Genomic DNA, 21,768 nt, shown 5'->3' on the forward strand with positions numbered 1-21,768 from the left:
GTGATGAGGCAGCCAGATGCTAAAAACAAGGACAATGGGAAAAATGCCCTAAAGGCATTTGAGAAGTCTGGAAGGGTGCCCCACCCATCAGAGGCCCTGAGGCCTAGAAAGACTGAGTTGTCCCGGAGGACAGACCCAGGGTGCAGCTGCCCTCAGGAACCAGCTCCCAGCATCCCAGCTGCTCTATATGGAGCAGCCCCAAATGTGGTTCATGCAGTAGCCCTGGAGAATAGAAGCCTGAAACCTCAGTGGCATCCATGTTGTGTTAAGTCTGCAGGCCAGCAGGACGTGAGAGAAGTGGAGGCGTGGCAGCCTCGACCCAGATTTCAGAGGATGTATGGGAAAGCCTGGGGACCCAGGCAGAGACCTACTGCAGGGGTGGAGCCACCACAGACGTCATCTACTAGAGCAATGCTGAGCAGGAAAGTGGGGTCAGAGCTCCCAAAGAGAGCTCCCACTAGGGAAATGTCTAGTAGAGTCAAGACAGTGGGGCTGCCGCCAGGACCCCAGAACTGCAGGGCCACTGGTAATGTGCAACATAGGCCTGGAAAAGCTGCAGGCAAGCCTACACCTCACAGAGCTGTGGGAATGAGGCTGCCTGAGGCTTTGGGGGCCCAGATGCCCAATTGTGTCCAGGATGCAAGACTTGGAGTCAAAGAAGATTATTTTGGAGCTTTAAGACACAATGTCTGCCCTGCTGGGTTTCGGACTTGCTTAGAGCCTGTTTCTCCTTTTTTCAGGCCTATTCCTCCCTTTTTGAATGGGAATGTGTACCCAATGTCTGTTCTACCATTGTATCTTGGAAGTAGATAATTTGTTTTTGATTTTTACAGATTCACAGATGGAAAGACTTTTGCTTTTGGTCTCAGATGGGACTTTGGACTTTGGACTTTTAAGTTGGTGCTGGAACAAGCTAAGACTTTTGGGACTGTTGAGATGGAATGATTGTATTTTGTATGTGAGAGGGACATGAGTTTTGGGGGGCCAAGAGCAGAATGATGGAGTTTGGATGTGTTGTCCCCTCCAAAACTCATGTGGAAATATGATCCCCAATGGCAGTGTTGGAAACTGATTGAGTCATGGGGGTGTATCCCTCATGAATAGATTAATGCTCTCCCTGGGGGAGGGGGGATTAAAGAGTGAGTTCTCACTCTACTAGTTCCCACGAGAGCTGGTTGTTTACAGGCCTTGGCACCTCCTCTCCCTCTCTCTTGCTTCCTCTCTCTTTTGCTTCCTCTCACCATGTGATCTGCTTGTACCTGCTGCCATCTGCCTGCCACTTTCTGCCATGAGTAGAAGCAGCCTGAGACCCATGCCAGATGCAGCTGTCTCAGAATCATAAGCCAAATAAACCTCTGTTCTTTATAAATCACCCAGTCTCAGGTATTCTGTTATAGCAACTCAAAATGGACTAATACAATGGACAGCTTCCATTGGCTTCAAATGGTCTGCTTAATACTGACTAAAAAAACCTAGCTAGAGCAAGGTACAAGCTCAAGTGCTGAATGAAATGTCATTTCCCTAAGCCAAAAACATCTTGGAAGAATTGTATCTGTATTTAAGTGTACATGTTTTAGAATTAGGCTGTGTTCACATTCTGGTGCTACTAATTACAAGCTATGTGCTACTAATTACAAGCTATGTCACCTTGTATGAACCCTCTGCATCTTAATTTTCTCATCTGTAAAAGGGATATCCACCTATTTCTTTATTTGAAAAATAATTACTCAGACAATATTACTATCTACTTCACTGGCTGCTGAAAGGATAAAGTAGGTTAATACATGTGAGGTACCTAGAAGAGAACCTGACATCATGTAAGTATTCAATATATGTTAGGTATAAGTGTTAGCCTCTATTGCTGCTATGACCACTGCACGATTCTACAACTGTTAATAACATCACAACCACCACCACCACCCCTACAAAGACAGAACTGCTATATTCACAACTCTAAAGGAAAATTCTTACCAGATAATCAAGATCACTGGTTCTTGAGTCCATGAGGATATTATCCCATTTACCTAAAGGCTGTTTTTAGTGATCTCTAGTAAACAGATGAACTCAAGCTTTATGGATGCTGTATACGTGGCATAGCTATATATAATTCACACAAACCTATTAATATTAAAACTTTAAAAAATGTTTTGATTTAGAATTTTTCCCAAATCTAAATGTACAGCCTAATAATTTTTCTTAGGGGAGAAAAACAATAGCAAACTGCTATTAATTAACAGTTTGCTATTTTAGGGGCCAGATATTCTTCAGAGTGATTTATCTAAAGTACTATTATTTTTACAGTGAAGAAACTGAGGAACAGAGTATTAAGTAACTTGCTTAAGATTACACTGATAATTAAGCAAACCCAGGCAATTTGACTTCAGATCTTGTCATAAATATTACACTATACTGTCTCAATATTCCTATGAAAGGATTTATAAGAATGTATTTGCTATGTAGTACTATCCTTATTCTCATACTTAGCAAAGGAAAAAAGTCATTGTCTTAGAAGGTCTAGCATGGAATCCAACCATATATCCACAGTTGCCTCATAAATGATAATATACCATGAATTAAAATATGCTTACAGTATATCCTTTTATCCTTTTTGAATAGGCACTTGCTGACCACATCTAGTCTAGCGGGAGTCAAAAAGTAAAACACTTTGTTTAATGCTTTCATAAATCCTTATCACTTCACAGCCATAATTAGATTCATGCTTATGAATTTTATCTTATATGTTAATTATGTCTGCAATGGTTCTGAGAATACAAAGAAGTTAATTAATGAAAAATAACTGCCTTGAGGATAGATGCTTTAAGCATATAAGCAATTACAAGAAAAAAAAATGCCCACTGTTTCAATAACTGAAAATGCCTTCCTAAGTTTAAATCTCCCAAACTACTGGTCAACGGGACATCAATAAAGCAAGAACACTGTCAGAAGTTTAGTAAAGTTTCGCACTTATTTAAAAGTTCATTCCATATGGCTCTGATTTCATTTATTCTTCAGTGTCTGAACTTGTAAATGTATACAAATATTTAGGAAGGATCTTGATTACAAGTAAATTAAAAGTAAAGATAACAGACTTCTACATCCAGCTGTATGTCAGAACAAGTAAACTGACCAAAGCTTCTGCTAAAAAGAAATAAACATAGTAGTTAAAATACTGAAAACATTTTCTTTAATTGTATTGAGTCAGCAGTTTAGAATTGATTACAGAAAGGCAGAAAAAGAAAACAGAGCTGGAATTCAAAGAATAAACAGAGCACTGAAGCTGGGTTTTACTAATTTGACCTTCTTTTAACATTATTATAGATACAAAGAGTTGCTACATAATGAAAAAAAAAATCCCCAGAACATGAAAATTCCAAACTTGTATGAAAGTAGTAAAACAGCCTCAAACATATAAAAGCAAAAATTAAAAGGATTACTAGCAGAAAAGTAAAGTCCACCATCACAGTGGTTTCATAAACGGAACATTTAAACAAATTGACCAAATACTGGGCAAAAAAAAGAAGTTGGAACATATTTCAAAAATTGAAGTCACTTTCTCTGATCTCAATACAATTATGCTAGAAAACAATAATAAAAATTCTCATTTGTTTGGAAATTTAAAATATATTTCTATAAAACTCATGAGTCAAAGAAGTTATAATGAGACAGAAAGCAGCATGAAAAAGCACATGAAAAATTAGGAGACTTGGTCAAATGGACTATACAACAACATGATACATACTAAATAAGCACTTTAATTCTTATGAATTAATTTATTTAACAGCCTGCAGTTTGTCTGGCTTCAGTGCTTTTCTCAAACATAAAAAGAATTAATTGTACAGTTCATAAACATGTGTGCTATGTATAAAAATATTTTTCCATTATAATAAATTCTGTTCTATCTCACTTGATACTTATTAGAAATCTTCCTTGCCTGGGCTATCCCAAGGTATAACTTTTTTGAGTTAGTTTAACATCTCAGAATTTTCCATCTTGAAAGTATATATTTATGATGCTTTGACTGCACTATATATAGCTTTTTAAAAAAACTGCTGACCAATTGCATACATGCATTTAAAAGCAATCTTGATTCCTGAATAAGTTCCATTTCCTCCATATTCATAAGCTGGTTACTAAACTTGACAAAAATTACTTGCAAAGAGGTAGAACAGTAAAAACAAGAATGCTGAATTGCTTAGAGATGTATTGGATACTCGCTTAGATTTAAAATTTTGTGTTGGGCTGCCCAGAAGCAGGCAAGAAACAGAGCACAACAAGGGCCCAAGGCAGGAGCCTAGGGCAGCATCCCCCACCCTGAAGCAGGCAAGGAGCATGTCAAAAATACCACTTCCACTCATGTGGCCAACCACAGCCACTGCCACAGCCATGGCTGCTGCAATAGCAGATCGATGCCACCGCAGTAACCACTGCCACCATGCAGGTAGCCTGCCAGATACTCAAATGCAGTGACCCAAGGAGAGTCACCAGAAGAAACCAGAAAAAGAGGACATCTCTCTCCTCAAAGCCCACTCCAGGGTAAAAGAAGAATCAACTGCTCTACCCGATGACCAGACATCAATGTAGAGATACTAGAAATATGAAAATCCAAAAAAATATGTCACCATCAAAAGAACACAGTAATTCTCAAATGCCAGACCCTACAGAGCAGGAAACCCTTGATATGACTGAAAAGGAATTCCAAGCAACAATCTTAAGGAAACTCACTGAGATAGGAGAAGACTCAGTTAGACAACATAATGAAACAAGAAAAAAACAATCCAGGACATTAAGGAGGCAATTTACAAAGAGATTAATACCTTAAAAAGGAATGTAGCAAAATGCATGGAACTGAAAGATTCACTCAATTAAATAAAAAAACACAACCGAGAGCTTCAGTAGCAGGCTAGAACAAGCAGAAGAAAGAATTTCTGATCTTGAAGACAGTCTTTTTGAAATAACCTAAGCAGACGAAAAAAGGATAAAAGAATTCTAAAAACTGAAGAAAATCTAAGAGAGCTAGCAGACAAGTGTACAAGCATCCTTAGTACTTTCACAGGATGGTTCAACCATGTAATTTTAGAACATTTCATAACCCCCAAGAGAAATTTCATTTACAGTCACTCTCCATTCCTCCTTCCCCTCCCCCCAGCCCCTGACAAGGACTACTCTACTTTCGGATTCTATCTATATATTTGCCTATTCTTGACATTTCATACACATCGAATCATGTAGTCTTTTGTGACTACAAGCATGGAGAGTGGCTTCTCTCACTTAGCATGATATTTTCAATGTCCATTCATGTAACAGAATTCCATTGTATGAATATACCACATTTTCATTCATCAGTTGATAGACATTTGGGTTGTTTCACATTTCTGGATTTTATGAGTAATGCTATTATAAACATTTTTGTACCAAAAAAAAAAAAAATTGTGTTAGAACACATCCCACTCTAAAATGCTAATTCTGGTAGTTTTCAATCCAAAGGCCTAAGCTGGACCAAAAACATGAAGCCCTGACCTGTATTTTAAATCATTACATACAAGTATGCTGTCTAAACATCAAACACTTTTCAAAAACGGTAGGCCTGGTATGCCTGGTAGCAAATCCCGGCAGCATATCTTTGACTACAGGCAAGAAAGAGAACGAGAGCAGGAAGTGCTGGTGTGTGGGCACTGACTCTTGGCTCCCAGACATTGAAAAGCCATGAGAGACACAGGCAGTGTGATCTCTTTCTCTCTCTCTCTTCTGACCTCTCTTCTCTCTACATGTCTGTGTGATTCTGTGATTCTTCTTTCCTTGGATCAGCTTTCTCTGTTCTCCAGTCTGCATGGCATATAAACTGGTTACTCAAAGCCCTTGAATGTACAAGTGAAAGCCCTCAACTTGTGAAAAGACTAATTCTCTTTTTCTTCTTCCCAATTTCCAGCTCCAGGGGGTGCTTCCAGCTTGGTTCGGGTGTCTACTCTGATCTAATCAGTTGTGGCCAGGTAGAAAAGGCGACATAGTTTCAACATGACTGCCCACAGACTGCCACTTTGTGGCAAACGGTAGCTAAAGGTGCTGCTGCAAGCAGGAAACAGCACAGGCATATCAGCAAGCAACACATGCTCTCTGATGGAATCCTTGTACCTCTTGTGCCTAGCAGGCAGGTGTCATGTGGGATAACCAAGGTGGAGGGCATTGCCTGGGCTTCAGGTAGGAGACAGAATGCCATTTGGCCTTGGGCGAAGGGATGGAAGGTGGATTTTCTCAAGTAGCAGAAGACTGTACAGCAGAGAAATGTGTGGCCAGAGCTGCCTCAAGAAGCTGACAGGTCACCTTTGAGTTGCCAATTCTAACTCTCATATAATTGGATACATACTGTTTATATTATCTTGAATGCACAGATGTAAATAAGTTAAAGTTAGTATGGCAAGATGATTTTGCTCTTTTCTCAGGTAAAGCATGATTATGCACCAATCCTAACATAATCCTTTATCTCTTCCCTATCTCCTTCCTGCTTATTCTCCTATGGATTCTTACTCTGAATTACTTTTGAACCAGTCCCTTGCACCATCAACAATGCCACAGGCTTAATTCAAGATTTTATTATCTTTTCTAGATTTTTGCAACAGCCTCCTAATTGATCTCCCTGCCTCCAAATTGCCAATATATTTTGTACGAGCTTCAATCACCATAATTTCCATTTAAAAGCAAAATCCTGTCTTTATCATGCCCCTGCTTTACTAAGTTCCTCACAGCCTATAGCAAAGGTCTCAAACATGCCTATACATCAGAACCATCTAGATTCCTGGCCCTCATCCTAGACTTTCTGAATCAGAATCTTCTACAGTGTGGGGCTTAGGAATTTGCCTTTTAAACAAACTCCCCACTTGATTCTAAGGTAATCAACTCAGCATCAATATTTGGATCTGTGTGGAGTTCCGGTCAAGATGGCGGAATAGACGGTCCCCAGCGTCACTCTCTCCCACAAATCAACCAATTTACAACGATAAAAATGTAACATCAGCCAAGCTGGGGCCGCTGGAGCTTAGGGGAAGAGGAAGAGAGACCTACGGAGTTTATGAAGGCGGGAAAAACCACGATAAGAGAAAGAAAAACTGCTTGGAGTGTTTCGGGCTGCAGCCACTTTAAGGCTGCAACTGCTGCGTGCATGGAGCAGGAACTGGCAGAAGCCACAGCTGTGTTACAGAACCAATGCTCTACAATACGATGTCCAGGCTCCCTGAATGGAACACAGGTCAATTCACAATCTGTTTCCAACCTATCTCATTCTTGTCTCATCCCCTCCAGTTTCTTCTTCTCAACCTTTCTCACAACACACTATGCCCTTCCAGACTGCTGGGCATCTATATATATATGCTTTCTCCCCTCTCTACTTAAGGAACTTCTACTCATTCTTTAAGAATCAGTTCAATTGTCACCTCCTCTGTGAAACCCTCCTTGACTGCCTCTATCATTTATTCAATCTCGATTATAGAGTTTAAGAGGAAGTCTACTGTGGTAGTTAAGAGCACAGGCTCTGTAACCAGACTGCCAATGTTTGAATCTAAGCTCTGCAAATTGCTAATGAATAAGTGAGTAACACAGGGCCTTGGACAAGTAATTCAACCTCTCTGTGCCCTTAGTTGCCTTCACTGTAAAATGTGAATAATAATAGCGTGTATCCAACATATTTTTTTTTCTTTTTTGTGACCAGTAAGGGGATTGCAACCCTTGGCTTGGTGTCGTCCGCACCGCTCTCAGCCAGTGAGCACATGGGCCATCCCTATATAGGATCCGAACCCATGGCTGGAGCGCAGCCGCACTCTCCCGAGTGAGCCACGGGGTCAGCCCCAACATAATTTTAAGGGTTAATGAGTTAATGCACATAAAGCATTTGTCTGGACCCTAGCAAGTGGTCCTTAAATATTAGCTTCCTGTTTAAAAGTTATTCCTGTCCTTTAGACTATGAACCAGTATTATATTAAGCCAATCGATTTAAGAATTCACCTTCTTAGTTGTGGCACAAAAATAAATAAATAATTTGACAACGCAATTTTTTTTTCATTTCCTTCTCAGAAGATGGCTGAGGATGAAGACCTAAACCTATTTAGGAACAAAAAGTCATTTATGTGAAAAGGACTTAGATTGCCTTCTTAAGTCATTCGCTAGAAAGGAAGAAACAATCTGGATATCTCAGGTATCTATTCAAATTCAAAGAAGAAAGAAAATACTGAGCCTCATTTTGGGCTATTAAAAAATGTATAGAGAACGAACTGAAAAATCTACAAAGAAATTTACAGAACAAAATTTCCATTACAAAGCCAGAATTTTTATAATTCAAGAAATCCTGTAGGCTTTCAGTAAGAAACAGTACAAAACATTTTATGAATCCTGCCTTTTCTCTAATTACTAAAGTAACACCTGAAATGGAAAAGACAGTAATAGAAAAACCTGTTCATCTGCAACAAATGGAAAACAAATTATGGTTATACAAGGTGAAAAGTAAATGGGAAAACTAAATCTGTGCTCAGATGCAAAGTGAGCATCTTCTGTAATGTCACATCATTACTAAATGCACTCTTACCGATTTTTCCTATTTTGTTTCTGAAATATCAGTTATTAAGAAATGCTTGAAACAAGGTATAGTAACTGGTAACAGGAGTCAGCTCTTCTGCAGAATACATTTCTCCTTGGACCCACTCATTAAACAAATATTTACTGAGCACCTATTATTATACATGCCTGGATACAGCAGTGAACAAAAGAGCCAGTCACATGTAATGCCATTCCTGTAATGCCTGTCATGTGAACCACCTCTATATTCCAACAAGTTCAGCAACACTTTGCACACTTTACCCACTGCCATAAGCATATGGCTCCACCTGCGAATTATCACCATTAGTGACTCCAGAAGATAAAATCTATCTTGCTTCCACATCATCAGACCTCCAGATTACGGGTATTTAACCTAGGTTCACGGATGCCTAATAGTTAATAGGCGTGTTGGGGGAAATCTGTGAACCCCCTAATACTGTATGTAAAATGCATGTATGTACATACATATATAAATTTTCCTAGACAGTGTGCTTTCACTGTGCGAGGATACTACAAAAAGTTTGGTGGAAAATAGAGTTAAAAGATAATATGAATCTTTTAGGATCCCCACACCAGCCAGCCACCAAAAAAAAAGATAATATGAATCTTTCCATCAAGTTTTTGAAGTACCCTCGTATTCTCAAGTAACCCCCAAAAGCATAAACAGTCACTGCTCTAAGTGTAGAAAATTCCTTAGCAATTCTGTCCAACTGAAAAGGCTGCTGCCACACACCACTACAGAGGGCACTTGATAAATTCTTTATTTGACATTTTATAGACAATAATTCAACAATTTTATTATCAGCAAGTTACGTTTTGCTCATGTAAATTCTGACCTCTAATATCTTGAGTATAAACAATGTAGTCAGTCTGTTAGACAAAAACTTCCAAAAAAACTGTTTATAGAACTTGGGCTCCAGCAACTCTTGGAATATAATCCTTGTGTATTACCAAACCACAGAAAAATAACTCCTTAATTTGTGGTTAGAATAACCAGGCAGAACAACCTGCAGTGGGTGGCATGAAACAATCCCAATTATAAAGTAACCAGGCAAATAATATACTATGTCTCTAAGAGATAAAATGTTATAAATCCAAAACATACATTGCTGTAAATAAAGTCAGTGGTTATTTGTCAAGAGACTCTGACTAACATTGCAATGACAAGGGCTACTCTTAGCATGTTTTATAAAGGAGTAACTAAGGCTATTTGACAGTAGACTCAGTGGCACCACATGTATTGTTTGAGCTAAGAAATGAGGTAAACTGCACTGTACAGTAACTTTGGGGAAATGCTGCCTTTAATAGAAACAAACAATGGACTTTCCAATAGAAGCCATGATAGGGAGAGGAGGGCAGCAGGATTAGTACTACTAAATCAGCATGGCTGCAATTTGGGAAACCAGTGAATAAGAGCAATCAGTGGGTCTAAACGCATAGTTGTTGACAGTTAATCAGATCATTTTCTACAAAATATTTTGACTTAAATATATTTCAAAGTGCTACGATTTTACATAGATTTTAGAGGTTGGGGAGGCTCTTAAAGACCAACCAGACAATAGGGACTGAGGATCAAAGAGGGTGCATGACTTACTCAAGTTCACGAAACATAATGGAAAGAAATTAAGTCTTTTGATTCTCTTGTCATGCTGCTTTCTTACAGAAAAGTTTTTTAAAATTGAAATATAATTCACAAATTATAATTCACCACCTTAAAGTAAACAATTCAATGGTTTTTACTATATTCACTAAATACACTTGTACATCCATCATCACAAATTTTTAATATTTATATCACCCCCAAAAGAAACTGAATCCCTTAGCCATTACTCCCTTAAGTACCCCTCCTGCCCCCCATCCTCCCATCCTAGGCCAACAGCAACCTACTTCCTGCTGTACATACTTGCCTATTCTGGACATTTCATGTAAATGGGATCATACAACATGAAGTCCTTTGTGACCAGCTTCTTTCACTTGGCATAATGTTTTCAAAATTCAGCCATGTTGTACCAAGTCACAGTATTTTTATTCCTTTTTATGGCTGAAGAAATTCCACTGTTAAGGACACACCACATTTGTTTACCAACCCATCAGTTGATGGACATTTGGATTGTCTCCACCTTTTGATTACCATGAATAATGCTGTTTTGAACATGTGTGCACAAGTCTTTGAGTGGACATATGATTTCATTTCTCTTGGGGATACACCTAGGAGTGGAATTATTGGGTCATATGATAACTGTTTAAGCACATTAGGGACTGCCAAACTGTTTTCCGAAGTAGTTGTACCATTTTACATTCCCACCCATCGGAAAATTCCTGCTTTTAAAATCATAACAATTAATCAGATCATGAACACAAATTCCTTAATTTCTGCCTGTAAGTAACTGAAGAAAAAAACCCAAGTATTGATAATGTTTTTTAAAAATCACATACTATGAATTCATGAAACTCAGAATCAGAGCTCAGAACACAGAAAAATAGCTTTAAATTGCTATTTTAAAAAGTTACAGTGTAGTAAATATTCCCTTTAGTATTTAAATCATATCAAAATATTACAGATGGGCTACAGATATATGTCAAACATTTAACAACACTGGAAAATCTTAAATAGGAGGACAAATTGAATTTTCTCAAAAACTAAAATTAGAATCTATCAACAGGTGATGTCTATAATACTTTCTGTCACTAGAAGGAAAAAAGATATTTTTACAGTAGAAAATTGACATGTATTCAACAGAGCAAAGTAAGTGCAGTATATTGGTTTGGAATCTTTTATTTGTTTTGGTGGCTACAGTACAGGGATCCAAACCCTTGATCTTGGTGTTATCAGCACCATGCTCTATCCAAGTAAGCTAACTGGCCAGCCCTCAGTATACCAGTTTGGAACAGAAAATGAAAGCAGCTTCTACAATCATACGGTAAATATATTAGTTATTGTCCAAATAACTATTTATGGTAAGCAATTTGGGGAACAACAACTTTATAAACTGTGTAATACACTGTATATTCTGGAGGGCAAGGGGCTCTGCTTCTATTTATTTGTGCGCTTCCTATGTAAGAAGACTGGGGCAAGTTAGTGTCTGTGATTAGTAAGTATGAAGCGGAGATTAGAGGAGAGTTTGGTCAACCATAACTAACTCCCATAGGTGCTTCTGCCAAGAAGAGAGTCCAGAACTTTGGGAACAGCAGCAGGTAGACAAGAAGCCAAGGGAAAAGTGTGACTAGGAATTGAAAAAGAAAGTAAAGATCCCAAGAAGACACAGTTGGTGGTACACAGAAATCTGAACTTTTATCACATTTCTGCATCAGACATTTTGTCTTTTCTTGCTAGTAGTGGTTACAATCTTCCATAATTATCTTTAGCTTCACCATTACAATCTCTGGACAACCATGGCTGATAAATTTTTCTGACCGTATCCCAAAGTAAGAAACACAGTTTACATCAAGCACCTGCACAAAAAGACTTCTTTCTACATACACACACAACTGTTAATAAGTTTCCCAAAAAGCAATACAGTGTAACTAGTCTTGCTATGTGCAGTACATTCTAATATTTCCTGTTTTACTTCACTAAAAAAATAAACTAAGAATACCCTGAAGATTGTGATGCACAGTTTATCTAAGATATATCTCAGAAGAAATGATGACAATATAAACAGCCAAAACTAACTTTGGATATGGGCAGGCAATGACAAATACATCACAAGCATCATATAGCAATTACAAAGAGGCAGAATCAGTTAAAATGCACAGAAATATTTGTTTTACAAACAAAATAAGATAATAAGAGCTATGAATGAATATTAATTAGCAATTATTATTATTATTTTGGGGGGGGAAGAGCAATCGGAGTCCTGACTTAATTCCAAAATAAATTTTAAATAGTTTAAAATAAATTAAGAATGAAATATAAAAATATAAAATACTGGAAAGAAACATAAGCCAATATTTTCATGGTAGCAATGGCCTTTCTAAATATGACATTTGAGCTAGAAACTATAAAAAAAATTGTAGAATTGATCATATAATATAAAAATTCTGTATGGCAAAAGTAACTAACAATAAACTGAAGTAATTTTAACAGTGACAACAAAGGTTATAAACAAGAAAGTGATAAATCTAAAAGACTAATAAGCAACTAGAACAGGCCAAGGAAACTGGAATACAAAACTCACTTAAGAAATAAATAAATGGCAAAATGTTCAGCATTGGTAGTCATCAAAAATGTGAATTAAAACAACATAATATTTTTGTCTATTAGATTGGTAAGATGGAAAATGAACTGATACCACATAGTATTGGAGAGAAACCAGTTACTTTGTGGCACTTTGGAAATATGAATAAATCCTAAAAGAATGTTATACTTTCCAGTTCTCCAACTTCAGAGAATTTATCCCAAGGAAATAACTAGATAATCACACCAAGATTTATACACAGAATTGTCACCAAAGTGCTGTTTATATGCTGAAAACCGGTAACAATATCAATATATATCAACAGGGCACTAGTTAAATAAATTATACTAATGGAATGCTAGGCGGTCTTTAACAATTTTTTTTATGATATAGTTAAATGGCCCTGATCTCTGTCTATGGGGTGGGGGGAAGGTTTGGCGGAGGTGGGGGGAGAACCTAGTTATAAAATAGTACTCAAAAATACACGTTTTTTTGTTAAGAATCTTTTTTTACATATATATTAAAATGTTTTCACTAGGGCTGGCCCCGTGGTTCACTTGGGAGAGTGCGGCGCTCCCACCGCGGGGTCGGATCCTATACAGGGATGGCAGGTGCACTCACTGGCTGAGCGCAGTGCAGGCGACACCAAGCCAAGGGTTGCGATCCCCTTACTGGTCACAAAAAAAGAAAAAATGTTTTCACTAGGTGATCTTTATTTTCTTCCTTTAATTTATATGTACTTATATTTTGCAATCAGCTTGATTTACTTTTGATTAAAATGGTATTTTTTTTTAAAAGGATGAGGAATTTTAATATCAAGAGCTCGTGTACATAGAACAGTAAGACACTATAATTCCAGTAAAGAAACTAAGAAACTGACAATTTACAAAAAAGGAAATACTATTAAATAAATAGATGAAATGTTCAATCTGTTTACATAAGCTTGAAAAATGTTAATAACCTTTAAGCCTAGTTACTTCACTTAATATTTCCTAAGAACATAATCCTAGAAGTCTTATTGACAAAGATATTCACAGCTGTGTCATTTATGAGAGTGTAAAAGTAGAAACAACCTGTCTAATAAAAGGAATGCCTGAAGAAATTATGATATACTCAATGCTATACAATGCATCCTTCACAACAAAAAAATGCTATGCTATAAAATTAAGTGAAAAGCTCAATATTCAAAATTATAGAGTACAATTAAAACCATATACCAACAAAACAAAAATCTGTGTCTAGCTGAAAAGACTGGAAGGAAATGCAACAAAATGACTCATGGAGTAATAAAATTTTTAAATGTAAATATTTAAGGAATTTCCTATAGCTTCTTTACGAAAATGCATTACTTTATCAAGTTGAAACAAAAAAATTAATGTTAAATACAATTTTATTAATTTGACTTCATCACTTAAGAATATTAACTTTGACATCAGAGTGATCAGTATGTAGGATAAATAAATGATTTTAAGGTTTAATCTAAAATGAAGAGACAAATGAAATTAAATAGGTTTGGTTTGGTCAATAAAATATATTTTTAAAATAAACAAAAGAGTATATAGAAAAAAGAATACTTACATCAATTGAAATTTATGCATTTTCAGTAAATCATAAAATGTTAATGTAAAAGAACACAGTATTTGATATTTTTTTTTTTTTTTTTTTTTGTCGTTTTTTCGTGACCGGCACTCAGCTGGTGAGTACGCCGGTCAGTCCTATATAGGATCCGAACCCGCGGCGGGAGCGTCGCCGCGCTGCCAGCGCAGCACTCTACCAAGTGCGCCACGGGCTCGGCCCAGTATTTGATATTTTACGATAAATATATAAATACTTTTTTTTCCTACTTTTCTTTTTCTTATAAAAATGCAACTATAAATATTTGCTTGGCTAATTATCCAATTTTAAAAAAATGAACCTGAAAATACAGCTATACACACAGAAATGTAGATAGACTACATCGCAATGTAATTAGTTAAAAATATACACGGTACTTTGAAATTCATCCTAGAAATGTCAACATAACACCTATGTATTAGTTACTGACAGCTTATTGGGTAACAGTAGGCTGTATTTAGCTGAACCTAGCTGAATATTACTTGATAACATCACTGATAAAGTGATTTAGTAAAAGAGAAATAAAGTGTGGGCTAAGGTAAACTATGGCTTCTGCTTAATGTTTTTAAATTCTTTTACAAAGGATTATTGTGAAAAAAAGTTGTTGAAATAAAAAAGGTAATACTTAGAGGTATGCTTTCTTTCCTAATAAGCATGGGATTTAAATATTTTTCAAGAATTACAAAGATCAGAATCTGTCCTAAGTGAACAGACTGTTCAAGATGTTATCCTCACGACGCACTGTGGACTGGGTCAGGCTTCAATACAAACTCTGCCATGTACCAGCTTACTGAATAAATTTCACAATTTCTCTAGGTCTGTCTCCTTGCACAAAAAGTGTGGATAATGTTGTCTAACTGAGAACATTACTGTTGTCCAACTTAGAATGTTACTGTATTTATCCTTCTTTTCTCTACAAAATTCAATACAATTTACCTCAAATAAATATGTAAATAAAAGACAAAATAGAAGAATAATCTTTGGTTATATGTTTGAGTACCAAATAGAAAATTTGGACTCTGACCTTAATTTCACCCATTCTTCAGCCCATTCCTGTCTCTGAGAAAACAAAACAAATAAATAAATATGCAGTTTCCAAGAATTGTGACATAATTTTATTTTCCAGAAAATGAAATCTGTGGATAATCACCCCTTAAGAAATGAGCATACAGCAAACTCATTTGATATGAGTTAAAACATGAAAATTAGAATGGAAAAAGGCAAAAACTCATTACTTTGATTATGTATTACGGTTTTTTCACCATAAAAAGTTAAAAATTGTTCTCAGAAATTCCCTGAAACAAACATATCTTAGTAGTCATTTCTAATATAAAAAGTATTGAGTCACTAATTTTTTCTTTTGTTTTATACTTTTATTTGAAGACAGGAAGGAACACATAACCTATTCCTTCAAAATTCAGTCAGCCAAAAAGGGTCCATAACTTTTTATCCTGAAAAATACAAAATTTCAAGAAGAAAAACTGTGCCTATGTAGATGGTAGATAATGTTCATTTGAAAGGTTTATAATATGAATGTCTTTATTCTTTGAGAAGCAGAATTGGAGAATTATGTCTTTGGAGGGAGATGCACCTAGGTTAGAATCCCAGCTTTGCCATTTAACAGTTGTTGGAGCTCAGGCAAAGGGGCAGAGCTCACTGGCTACCTAACACAAGAGTTATTCTCAATCCCCTTCTTCCCTGCAACACTCCACAAAGAAAAAGTTCAGTGCTGGTTTTCGGAGCCTTAGCTGCAGTGAGGGAGTCGTCCTGTTATACAGGTCTGAAATGTGAACTGAAGTCTGGGAGGGGTTTCTAAAAAGCTTTTGTTTCCCTGATAAAAGGGACAAAGAAGCTAAGCCTGACGACCCCATTCTCCTCCAGCTTGAACACAGATGTGGTGCCTGTGGAACCAGCAGCCTTATTGCACCCATGACCCAGAAGCCTGAGCCTAATGTTGATGTTGAAGCATGAAGGGCTGATGTTGTCGAGCTGCTGAAGCAACTCCAAAAGCCACGAACGTCAAGAATTCTTATGCGAGAACAAAGTCTCTATATGTTTAAGCCACAAGAAGTCAAGTTTTCCACTATTTGCAATTGGCACAAGTCTAAGTGATTTGGGAAGTCACTTAAATTCTCTCAGGTTCATCTTCCTCATCCATTAAGCAGATATGATGATAGTAAGATATGTACATAAAGCACAGTATCTGTCTGACACAGAGAAAATGTTTAATAATGCCAGCTGTTAAGGTGATGGTGATGACCTTACTTAATTCTCACATCAACCGTTTGGGGTAAGTACTATCATTTCATCATCATTAAAGACTAGAAAATGGAGACTCAAGAAGTTAGGCAACTTGCTCAAGATCACACAATTACTTAGGAGTTGAGCCAGGATTCAAATTCAGAAATCCTTACTTCAGGGCCCATGAGCTTAAACCACTATGAGGCTTAGAAAAGTAACTAAACATAGCAAGAGGTAACAGCTAATAATTGTTAGCTGTAATGATTATGAAGATGTAGACAACAATGAAGACAAGCACAGGTAGAAAATTTCCTAATTTCCAATCCTGGAAAATAGTACATTCTCATTTAATTCAACATTAGTTTTATTTTTCTTCTTAAAATTGAGATGGCTCTCATTTCTCCACTGAAAGAGGAATACTCAAGACTCTTTACTGAGGTAATTTTGTCTCCTTATAACACCAAAGGAAAACTGAAAACATTACATATCAACCGATAATTGAAATACCCTACAGATACCTAAATCATTCTGTGACTCCTGTCTATCAAAAAAGTAAGCAGTGAATATTTATGGTGAACTTACACTCTGCAAGGCACTATGCCAAACATTTAAAAATTATTTTCCCTAGAAGATGTAACATATGTTTCTTTTCTTAAAGTGACTTAAGATCCCCTTGGAGAAAGAAATTCACAAAAATCCTAAAAACTAGGAAGTCGCTCCTGCTGTTATCAGTCATCAACATTGTCATCACCACGATTACTGACATATATAGAACTGATATCACAAACCAGCATACGCCAAGCTTTTCTTTTGAAACGTTTTCCTTCAAACTTCAGATGTTTCCTTCAGTGAAATAAATGAAACAAAGAATTTTAAAAATTCATGCTGAAAGCACAGTATTTGAAAAACAAGCTAAATTCAGGATTAGTTTTTAAATAAACTATATTCAGGAAACAGGCAAGCTAAAACATTTGCAAGTGCAATTAGGAAAAGATTGTTTCTGGAACAGATTTTGAGATTTAAAGAGTTTATGTTTAGCTGTTAACTTTCAAAATAGTTTGGCAAATTTTTCTAGTAAATAAAAAATAAATGTAATGTAAAGGCCAAAACAAAATGGATGGTGAGTAAAATAGAAGTTTTGAGGTAAGGTTAACTGAAGTAAAAATGCTCAGTCTCAAAATATGTACATTTACAGCAATCTATTTTGGAAGCCAAATAATTTCAAATTATATCGTCCACACTGAAAGAGGTATAGCTGTTTTCATTCCATACCATAGCAAATAGTTGGTACCACCATTTTCATAAGAATACTGCAGATAAAAGAAAATGCTTTCAAGGAAAACACATCAAAGAAAAACTCATTTGCTTAATGAATTCAAAAATGACACAGGCAATAGCATAAAATCCACATGAACATTATAATATGCTCAATCAGTACTAATTAAGGATCTAATTATACCTATTTAATATATAATTTGCATTTTAAAAGGAACTCAGTATTCTATTTTAGGTCCTGAATTAAAACTTTAAAAGAAAGCTAACTGTAGTAATTTATGGGAAAACCTTTTCTTAAAAATCAGAACAAGCTAAGAACAAAGTATCATATTTTCACATATAGGACTATGTTGAACCTGAATGATTCCTATTTACCAAATTAGGAAAATGGATATATATAAATGGAGATATAAGTGTCATTTATAGACACAAAGTGTTTTTCAACTATCAAAATGCTAGGGATTTTTTGTTTGTTTGTTTTAGTTTTTGTTTTTTTGACTGGTAAGGGGATCGCGACCCTTGGCTTGGTGTCGTCTGCACCACACTCAGCTAGTGAGTGCACCGGCCATCCCTATATAGGATCTGAACCCGCGGCCTCCACGCTACCAGCACCACACCCTCCCAAGTGAGCCACGGGGCAGGCCCCAAAATGCTGTGGTTTTGAAAATAGGACAGCTTCAAAACAATTCTTTTTGAACAATTCTGTTGGCTAAATTAGCCTAGATTTAAACTCTTGGGTAAATGAACATTTACTGTACATACTGACAGGTGCAGGGTTAGAACCAAGGCCTTTTGCCCTCCACTCCCATGTTCTTCATGAGATTTGCCTTGCTCAACTTCCATGCACATGCCAAAAACTAGTGTATCTCCTCCCTACCATTTTCACCCTTTAAAATGTAGAAAAAGAACAGAGAAGTAGGAGAACCAAGAAAATGAAGGGATGTGACAATTTCAGGGAAAAGGATAGCCAACAGTGCTGAAGAATACAGAACACTTGAGCAAAAACTGTTGGACAGGTGACCAGAGGCCACTGACAAGTTTAAGAGGGTGCCTTCAATTAAATAATGGTGAGGGCACAGCCTGGCAGCTGAGCTGAGGAATGAACGGAAATTTAGAAAACAAGGGCAGTAGTGGGGACAGGGAAGAACAGAGCAGCTTGAAGGGGAAACAAGTATATAGTTTCCAATTTTATCAAATTCTCTAAGGAAGATGAGATAAATTTAAGAGTAGAATAAAGACACTTTTAAATTGTAAGGGCTGAAAAAAATGTTACCTCCCAAGCAAGCTTTCTTGGGAAATTGTTTGAAAATGGACTCTATCGTAGGGATAACCCAAGAATAGGAAAGTGTGTGATCCAAGAAACAGAGGATTCTGTGTAAGGGAGCAGCAGAGAGTGTTGATGATGCCTGCTATGTGTGCAACCTAAGAAGTGACCCACAGAGATTGGAGGAAGAGAACGGAGCTCCAGGATAGAGGTCTGTAGGAAAACACGAGGACTCGTGAGTATAGATGGTGTAATGAGACTTTGAAAAATAACTGAAAGCATGTTAAAGGCAATGGTACAACAAAAGAAAGGTGTTAGTTTCTCATGAAACAATCGGAGGAAGTGTTTGCCAACCACACATCAGACAAGGGGCTAATATTCAGTATATATAAGGAACTCAAACAACTCAACAGCAAGAAAAACAAATAAACCAACTGAAAAATGGGCAAATGAAAAAATGCTCAACATCACTAATCATCAGGGAAATGCAGATTAAAACCACAATGAGATATCATCTCATTCCAGTTAGAATGGCTATTATCAACAAGACAGAAAATAACAAATGCTGGCAAGCATGCAGGGAAAAGGGACCCATCCTATATTGTTGGTGGGAATGTGAATTGGTGCAACCACTGTGGAAAACAGTTTGGAGGCTGCTGAAAGAACTAAAAACAGATCTACCTTATGATCCAGCTATCCCACTACTGGGTATATACCCAAAGGAAATGAAATCAATATATCAAAAAGATGCCTGCACTGCCTTCCATGTTCATCACAGCACTATTCACAATAGCCAAGAGATGGAATAAATCTAAATGCCGGTTTAATGAATGAGTGGATAAAAAAACTGTGTTATACAATAAATGCTGGCGAGATTGCAGAGAAAAAGGAACTCTCATACATTGTTGGTGGGACTGCAAAATGGTGCAGCCTCTATGGAAAATGGTATGGAGGTTCCTCAAACAATTGCAGATAGATCTGCCATATGACCCAGCTATCCCACTGCTGGGAATATACCCAGAGGAATGGAAATCATCAAGTCGAAGGTATACCTGTTCCCCAATGTTCATCACAGCACTCTTTACAATAGCCAAGAGTTGGAACCAGCCCAAATGTCCATCATTGGATGAGTGGATACGAAAAATATGGTATATCTACACAACGGAATGCTACTCAGCTATAAAAACGAGTGAAATACTGCCATTTGCAACAACATGGATGGACCTTGAGAGAATTATATTAAGTGAAACAAGTCAGGCACAGAAAGAGAAATACCACATGTTCTCACTTATTGGTGGGAGCTAAAAATAAATAAATAAATTCACACACACACACACACACACACACACACACACACACACACACACACAAACCGGGGCGGGGGGAGACATAACAACTATAATTCCTTGAAGTTGATACGACAAGCAAACAGAAAGGACATTGTTGGGAGGGAGGGAGGAGAGGGAGGAGGGACGGAGGTTTCGGTAATGGGCCACAATAATCAACCACATTGTATATCGACAAAATAAAATTAAGAAAAAATAAAAAACAAAACAAAAATAAATAATGCTGAATTTAAAAAAAACCTGTGTAATATATACAAAGTGGAATACTGTGCAGCTATAAAAAATGATTCATTTGCAGCAGCATGTATGGAACTGGAAACCATCATGTTGAGTAAAGTAAGTCATATGCCACCTCCCCATGCATTCCAGGTTGGCCTCTTGCTTGAGCTACCACATGGAGAGGGCATGAGTCTCCCAGCTCTGAATACCTGCACACTGTCAGCCCATGTGTTCTGTCAGGTGTGCCTGAGGCTTTCCTTAGCCAGCATGTCCACTTTCATTATCTCCACTGCACCCATAAATTAATGCCTCCTAAATCCAAATCTCCAGTCTGACATTCAGAACTTTCCTGCTTGTCTTACAATACCTCATGCTCAGTATGACTAAAAATGGGCCACCCTCCTTCCCCAAAACCTTCTCCTCTGTCTAATGTTCCTACAGTAATTGATTGTTCCACCATCCAAACCAGAAATGTGGTGGTCATCCCTGGCTCCTCCTCTCACAAGCTTTTCATATTCATGCATCACCAAGGCAGGCCAATTGTGCTTTCTATTTTTTGAATCTTTCTTATCACCTGCATGCTTGCAGCCCAGGCCTTAATTCAGATATTCCTCATTTCTTGCCTGTATCATTCCATAGTCTCTCAGCAGATCACCCTTTCTCAATCCTTCTTCTGTGATTAGCTACCTGAATTCCAAATCTGAGCAAGGCACTTTATTCCCCATTTTAAAACTCATTAGAGGTCTTTATTGCATAAATTCTTTAAAATGACCTCCAAGGATTTTCATGGACCAATTTCTTATGATTCCTCTTCTTTTACCATGTGATACTAAATTACCTTTAATGTGCTGTAGGCAATGCACACTTTTTTCCTCTTGGGTGTTGGAACATAATGTTCTCTTTTTAGGGATATTTTAGACCTAACTCATTATTACCACCCATCTCTTGCTGTGCTAGTTTCATCTCATCTTTTATATCTTAGTGACAGAATTTAGTGATCATTTATGAAGACTCCCAAGTATTCAGATATCTGTGAAGGGTCCATTTGTTC

At 37.0% G+C, this 21,768-nt stretch overlaps 1 protein-coding gene across 1 annotated transcript in view; it reads left to right on the plus strand.

The window, feature by feature from the left end:
• LOC134375890 (sorting nexin-19-like) overlaps nucleotides 1-16,343 on the plus strand; it is a 49,027-nt gene extending 32,684 nt beyond the window's left edge. The window contains 1 exon segment of the mRNA XM_063094635.1: nucleotides 16,214-16,343. Within this exon segment, the coding sequence (XP_062950705.1) occupies nucleotides 16,214-16,343 (130 nt within the window).
• The last annotated feature ends 5,425 nt before the right edge of the window (nucleotides 16,344-21,768 follow it).

The sequence above is a fragment of the Cynocephalus volans genome, chromosome 4 (genome assembly GCF_027409185.1).
Source record: "Cynocephalus volans isolate mCynVol1 chromosome 4, mCynVol1.pri, whole genome shotgun sequence".
NCBI classification, from domain to species: Eukaryota; Metazoa; Chordata; class Mammalia; order Dermoptera; family Cynocephalidae; genus Cynocephalus; species Cynocephalus volans.